The following is a 7,909-nucleotide window of genomic DNA, read 5'->3' on the forward strand; positions in this document are numbered from 1 at the left end:
ATATATAAATGTGTATATATATATATATATAAATAAATGTATCCAGATTTTCTACCAAATTAAAGCCCTATCTGCCCCAAAAAAATGTTTGGGTAGACTACAAAAATAAAAAGTAAAATATGTTATGAATATAATATAATTTAGATATAAAATGTGTGGAACTACGACATCGCCAAATGGAAAAAAAACATTGTGGGACTTGAGGGAGAAAAGGTCCGGCGACTCAATGGGTTAATGCTAGTGACAGACCACATCATTTTTTTTTATTTTTCCTGTAGTTCCTATGAATTCATTAAGGTAATCTTTGTGGCCCCTTTTCTGGATCTGTAGCTGGCAGATCCCTGGAGGTCTGAGCCCGCTGCCTGTAGAGAAAGATAATGAGGAATAATTAGTCGTCGATAGAACGTTGATCTGCGCAGGAAGAGCCAAAATAAAAACACTTCATCTAAATTACCAAAACACAAATCCTGAATATTTTTGTTACTGAGTTTCTTTGTGATTTTGGAGAAAGCGTAAGGGTTACGGTTGCATGGCCTGTCTATTCCCCCCCCCCCCCCCCGGTACCGGGTGCACAGTGTGCAGCCCCCAGGTGTGCTGCAGCTCCACTATTAAGCAGATGTTTTGTCTCCACAGCAGAGAATAGATAATTAGCGGAGATGAGTTGTCAGAGCGCAGTTGATGGGCCAGCTTGATGTCTGTCCTGGGGTTGGATGTCAAGCTGAATGTTTGGGATAGCGAGTGTGCAGCTAACGATACAGTACAGATTGGCCGGGACCCCTCTCCCTGGCTCCTGCCTGGAGATAATCAGCAAGCAGCAGGCGTAATGTGAGCTGACACCCTCAACATGTTAATCCCTGGCAGGAAGAGAGCGTCTTTTTCTTGTATCTGATGGAAAAATAAAAGGTGCAGCAGATCTAAGTTTGTTTTGTAGCTCCTTCTGTTCCTGCACCCCCATGTAATCTCCCCCCCCCCATCTTCTTTCCACAGGGCAAAAGAATCCTCGAGTCACCACCCTGATGATATGCCAGGGTTTGCTTTGGGTGGGCACCGACCTTGGCATCCTGATCACATTACCTGTGCCAAAGTTAGAGGGCATCCCCAAAATTACAGGTAGGTTTCTTGACTGTTCTACTAGCTCTGGTTTTCTGTTGACTTACTTACCTTCCTTACAATTCCAAAACCCCATTCTTGACTCTAAAGTTTACATATTGGTCTACTTTAAAAGAACTTTAAAGTAGACCAATATGCTATATCTTCCTTTTTTTAGCCTCCTTAAATTCTACTTCCTGCTGCTGCTAGTCACATGACCAATTGCTAGCATGCTCATGGATGTGTTGTCTGATGAAGAGGAGAATCATTAAGGCAAAGAAAGTATCTGCCTAAATGGCACGTGCCCCCTTCGGCTAAAATAAGATGGCTAATGGTCTGCTCATTGGTCATGTGACTGGCACCAGCATGGAGAAGAATTCTAGGGTAACAGTATTTCTGACCTGTGCCAACATCTCTTTGCTTGGGGGGGGGGGGGGTATTTTTCTAATGGAAGTTCTACTATTATTTCCTCAAGAACGTGGTCTTCACCCTAACTAGCATTCAGATCTGCTCTTTAGTCTTTCCAACCTTTTGGTCTTGGCATACCCAAGTATTTGATCATGCTCCTGGCCTTGCATGTGAGCCCATCAGAGGGTGCCTAGGCACAGCCATGCAAATGCAAACCAGGCACTTAGTAGGCCACTTCAAGATGCTGATTGCTGGCATTTGATAATGACCACATGATGTTCAAACACAAAGAAAAGAAAAATAGGTGTTGGTTGGCTAACAGGGAGAGGGGTCAGATCCTCTATCACGGGCACAGACAGCAGTAAAAACCTTCCCTCTTTACATACATTTCCCTAATAGCTGGGACAAGAGGACAGGAAAATTCCAACCATGCAAGGCCAGGACAATGAACAAACACTTGTTGCATATGCCAAGACTTAAAAGATTGAGGGGACCAAAGAGCAGATCCGAATGCATTGCTTATTAGGATGGGGAGCATATTCCTGAGGACATTAAAGCAGGACTTCTCTTGCTTTTAGGATGGCTGGACACTGCCAGGTCTCCATTGCCCTCACTTCCTGTCCTTAGTGACCCCAAGAAAATTGGTAGGGGTGCTCAAGAGAGATGTTGCGCCAGAGCCAGCCAATCAAAAATTGAGCCTAAACACAGATCCTGCTCCTTGACAGCAACCTGTGTCCTCATCCCAAAGTGACTGACAGTAGTGCTCTGAGCACTGGGCATGTATTTCAAACCCAAAGGCTGTGATGAAAATTAACTGTGATCTTGGTCCTTTAAAAGGCTCAGTGCTACTAAAATCTCAACTACAAGTTGTGGGGTGGAATGACCCTTTTAAATAACATTCCTTTATTCTTTGTCCATTGGAACAGGAAAAGGGATGGTCTCATTGAATGGACACTGTGGCCCGGTTCAGCTCCTCACAGTAGCCTACAGCACGATGGCGCCCGAAGCACTGCGCACAGAACAAGGCTCTACCGAGGATGTAAGAAGAGAAAGCGAGACTGCATCAGAATCGAGACAGACCGCAAACTGCCAATCACAAGAGCCGGCCTCTGACCACCTTCCCCCATCACGCAGAAAAGGAATCCTCCTCCAATATCGCCTTCGGGGAACGTCACATCTGCCCGGCCCCCATCTTTCCGCCAGGGAAGGCTCCCGAGGGGACAACAGCACCCTGGAGACCAGCGAGGAGGACGGCTCTATTTATGAAATGACGGACGATCCCGACGTCTGGTTTAGGAGCCGGCCGTGCGCCAGGGACGCAAATCGAAAGGAAATTACTTCCGTGGTCATCGTGTCTGGTGGACCTGGCTATCGGAACTTCAATCCTTCCAACAGCAGCAGTCAATCGTCTGGGGACACGGACAGCACGTTGCTAATGTGGCAACTCCCCCTTCTCTTATAGCCTTGGGCATTCCCTCTGTGCAGGGGGAGGAGCCAACAATACTGTTACATCTTGTCATTTGGTACGAATTTCCCAGAGGGCCTGCAAGGAGTTACTGCTGTTCCTTGATTGGGATTTGAACCTCTCTGAAAAGAATGCAGGCATTTAGGTGGTAAATTATTTAACAAATTCTTAAGGCAGACCCTGAAGTACAGTTCAAGGTCCACATATAACACCCAGACCCCCTCCCCCTCTAAAAATCTCCTCATTTTAGTAGTTTCAAAATGTACTGGTAGAAAAATGTTAGACCTTACCTTCCGGTCTTCCACACCCCTGGGTGCAACATCACCCGTCTTTCCAAGAAGATTCCTGAGGAATGCAGAAAGAACAAAATCTTAGAGATTAGACAAGACACTCTGGTCCATTGCAAGAAAGTCCTCTTACTCTGTATTCCCCAGGCTGTAAGGAGTGTGATGTCATCCTCGCCTAGGAACCATGGGTGAAAGATGAGGGTCATTTTTAAAGAGGAAGGGGGCTCTGACAATATAAGCGGACCTTGTGTTTTACTGCAATGTCTGCGTTAGGTCTATAGGAATGAAAATCCATTTGCACTTTGTCTTCCAGCGCTCCTTGTAGTCAGTGCAATCTGCGGGTGTGTTGCGTTATGTTGTAGGACAGTTCCGGGTAGTGCTGAAAATGTAATTCTGGGCAATTAAAGGACCAGAAAACCAAACGTATAGGTTACGTTCATTTTGAAGGTCTACGAATACTCAATAGAAGTGACAATGTTGAGATGTTTTTACACTATGTGCCCAAAAAGATTGTGGACAGCTGACCATCACACCTATATGAGCTTGATGGACATCCCATTCCAAAACAATGGGTATTAATATTGAGTTGCCCCTCTTTGTTGTATACAAGCCTACACTCCCCGGGGAAGACTTTACACAAATTTGTGGTGGGTGCTTGGGAGAATTGCTGCTCATTTGTGAGGTCAGGTTCTAATGTTGGATGAGAAGATCTGGCTCACAATTGGCATTCCAACCCCATTACAAAAGTGTTCAGTAGGGTTGAGGCCTCTGTACAGGACACTCCAGTTCCTCCCCACCAAATTGGTCAAAGCATGTCTTTATGGAGTTGGCTTTGTACACAGAGCACAGTCATGGTGGAACAGAAAAGGGTCTTCACCAAACTATTACTACAAGGATGGAAAAACACAATTGTCTACAACAGTGATTCCCAACCTCAGTCCTCAAGTACCCTTAACAGACTATGTTTTGGGTATTTCCCTTAGATAAAGTATCTGTGATAAATATCAAGCCATTGACATTAATTGAAGACATGACCTGCTGAGGGTACGAAGGAGTTCCAGTCGTTTTTGAGTTTATTAAAAGTCAGCAGCTACAAAAGCTGTAGACTTCTAATAAACACAAACTCACCTGTCCCATGATCCAGCGCTGTGCTCCTCCCTGTCTTCTCGCCTTGGCGCCGGCATCTCAACTGTGGGCACCCGGCTGTGACAGCTTACAGCTTCACAGCCGGGTGCCCACTGCTCAAACATAAGTCGTGCTGCGCCTCCTGAATGGTTCCGCAGTCTTCTGGGACCTGGGACATGTCCCAGAAGACTGCAGAGAGGGAGTCAAAACTAACATGGCAGGGAAGAAGTACTCCGCTTTAAGGACTGACGTTGGGATTTTAAGTTCCTCCACACAAAACTGGTCAAACCATGTCTTTATGGAGCTGGCTTTGTACACAGGGCACAGTCATGGTGGAACAGAAAAGGGTCTTCACCAGACTGTTACTACAAGGATGGAAGAACACAATTGTCTACAACAGTGATTTCCCAACCTCAGTCCTCAAGTACCCTCAACAGACTATGTTTTGAGTATTTCCCTTAGATAAAGTATCTGTGATAAATATCAAGCCATTGACATTAATTAAAGACCGGACCTGTTGAGGGTACTTAAGGAGGAGTTCCAGTGGTTTTTGTGTTTATTAGAAGTCTACAGCTTTTGTAGCTAGTGACTTAATAAACACACACTCACCTGTCCCATGATCCAGCGATGTGCTCCTCCCTGTCTTCTCTCCTTGGCACTGGCATCTCAACTGTGGGCACCCGGCTGTGACCGCTTAGCAGGGATCCTCAAACTACGGCACTCCAGCTGTTGCAACTACACATCCCATGAGGCATTGTAAAGGTCTGACATTCACAGACATGACTAAGCATGATGGGAATTGTAGTTCCTGAACAACTGGAGGGCCATAGTTTGAAGACCCCTGGCTTACGGTTTCACAGCCGGGTGCCCACTGCTCAAATGTAAGTCGTGCTGCGCCTCCTGAATGGTTCCGCAGTCTTCTGGGATCTGTGACATGTCCCAGAAGACTGCAGAGAGGGAGTCAAAACTAACGTGGCAGGGAAGAAGTACTCCGCTTTAAGGACTGACGTTGGGATTGTAAGTTCCTCCACACAAAACTGGTCAAACCACGTCTTTTTGGAGCTGGCTTTGTACACAGGGGCACAGTCATGATGGAACAGAAAAGGATCTTCACCAAACTGTTACCATAAGATTAGAAGAGCTCAACTGTCTACAACAGTGGTTCCCAATTTTAGATCTCAAATACCCACAACAGGTCACGTTATGGGAATTTCACTTGGATAACTTAGCTATGATGAATACCAAGCCATTGACCTTAATTGAAAACAATGTCCTGCTGAGGGTACTTGAGGACTGAGGTTGGGAACTCCAGTTCCGCCACACCAAACTTTTTGGAGCTGGCTCTGTACACGGGTGCATAGTCATGGTGGAACAGAAAATGATCTTCACCAAACTATTACCTAAGGTTGGAAGAGCTCAACTGTCTACAACAGTGGTTCCCAATCTTAGATCTCAAATACCCACAACAGGTCATGTTATGGGAATTTCACTTAGATAACATAGCTTTGACCTTAATTGAAAACAATGTCCTGCTGAGGGTACTTGAGGACTGAGGTTGGGAACTCAAGTTCCTCCACACCAAGCTGGCTCTGTATACAGATGCATGGTCATGGTGGAACAGAAAAGGGTCTTTGACCAAACGTTACCACAAAGTTGGAGGAGCAACGTTGTCTACAATGTCTTTGTATGTCGTAGTGTTAACAGGGCCCTTCACTGGAAACAGCTGAACTCCACCATTTAGAAAAGGGGTCCAGATGCTTTTTTTTTTTTTTTTTACCATATAGTGCACTTTAACACTTGGTGTTGTATCATGTTAGCTCCTGAAAAAAAGCGTAAAGTTTGAAGTAGACATGATACTCATTAATGGCTAACTCAAAAAGTGAATAATCCTCGGTATCGCCTTTCCAGTATAGTGCCAAAAAAGTGCCTAGTGACAAAGACACCTACTGTTTCGAAGGTTGTATATTTAAAGCTGAACTCTGGGATAACAAAAATATTGTATAAATCCATCGGTCATGTGTATTCTTTTTGAATCTCGGTGTGGTTTGTGTATTTCTTCCAGATCTGTGCAGTAAACCAGTGTGAGACTTCCTGTAATAAAGACCGCTCACTGCTGCTCTCTCTCCTTGTGCAGGTGACAGGTCTGGTCTCCGCCCCCTCCTGTGGTTTTCTGTAGTGGGTGGTGCCTGCTGGGCCTCTCCCACAGCTCTGCACTCTCTTTGTGCAGGGTGACGGGTCTTGTGCCTGCAGCCAGCTTGTAGTGGGTGGAGCCTACAAGGCCCCTCCTACTGCTCTGCTCTCAGAATAGGCCATGTGCTTTTGAGGGGTATATTTCATTGAAAATGTATGTACTCACAGTTCAGCTTTAAAGTTTAGATTGTAGATTTAAATTTCCACAATCACTGGGGAAGATTTATCCTCTGTAATAATCCTGGTCACCATTGTCACTAAGACTGAAAGACCTGAAAAAAATACAATATTGTTAGTTGTCACCAGAGCAGGAATAGTGAGAAATTATTCTCACATGGTGCAGTAGTGAAAACTATTACAGAGGAATTCCTTCACTTTGCTGAGATTTCCTGATCTCACGTCCAGTGGTGACGGGAACTTTCCTCAATGATCTCACGTCCAGTGGTGTCTACAAGAGGTTAAGGGAACTTGACTCAAATGGGACACCGCTGGAAAAGGAGATTGAAAAAAAAAAAATGGGTTTTAACCATCTTAAAATGTATATAATTTGGCCTTAGATAAAGTTTAGAATTTTGAGTTGGCCAATAAAGGGGTCAGCTAATAGTCACATCAACTGGACTTGTTGTGTAAAGTTGAAGACCTTTTTAGAACTTATCCATGCCAATTCTTCTGTTCTAATGTGTGGTAGGAACATAAAACAAGTGACCTTTTTATATTGCTTTTGGTGCCGCTCAAAGTAGAGGTAAAAGCATTTCCCTGTGTCCCATAGCATTGGGTGCAGGCTTACCAATCCAAAAAACTAGTAAATGTAAAGAGGAAAGGATTACCACTACTCCCGATCAGCCCAGGTAAATAAACGATAAGGAGCAGCCTCAGCCTATATGTCTTTACCAATCCACATATTCTGATGCATTTCGCCTCATCCAATGAGACTTAAGCCCCGTACACACGCACAGATTGTTGGCCAAACGATCGGCCGTCTTTTGTCCAGTGTTGTTTGTTGGTTGAAATGTGCTCTAGACTTGCACTGGACTTTTGTTGGCCAATAAAAACCAACTTCAGAAGTGATGTCATGTGATGGTTGACTTTCCGTGTGTTTTTTCTTCACTAAGCATGCCCAGTCTTGCTCATCAGATTTTTGTCTGCCGAAATCTGTACTGACTGACGAAAAATCAGCCGTTTTGTTGACGGCCAACAAAAATTTTATAGCCTGCACACCAGATTTTATTCGGCCGAAAAGTCGCAGTCGGTTGTCGAAAGCATCATACTAACAAGCCGAAGATCGGACGTTGGCCGAAAATTCACAGCCAACAATCGTTGCGTGTGTACGAGGCATAAGACTGGG

General features: G+C 44.8%; 1 protein-coding gene across 1 annotated transcript in view; it reads left to right on the top strand.

Annotated features, from left to right (window-relative positions):
• Positions 1–3,217, top strand: part of ARHGEF10L (Rho guanine nucleotide exchange factor 10 like) — a 146,912-nt gene extending 143,695 nt beyond the window's left edge. Inside the window, exons 27-28 of the mRNA XM_082273488.1 lie at positions 988–1,110; positions 2,424–3,217. Coding sequence (XP_082129614.1) covers positions 988–1,110; positions 2,424–2,959 — 659 coding nt within the window. The 3' untranslated portion in view covers positions 2,960–3,217. The remainder of the gene's footprint in view (positions 1–987; positions 1,111–2,423) is intronic.
• The last annotated feature ends 4,692 nt before the right edge of the window (positions 3,218–7,909 follow it).

This window comes from Pelophylax lessonae, assembly GCF_965119305.1.
Source record: "Pelophylax lessonae genome assembly, chromosome: 12".
NCBI classification, from domain to species: domain Eukaryota; kingdom Metazoa; phylum Chordata; class Amphibia; order Anura; family Ranidae; genus Pelophylax; species Pelophylax lessonae.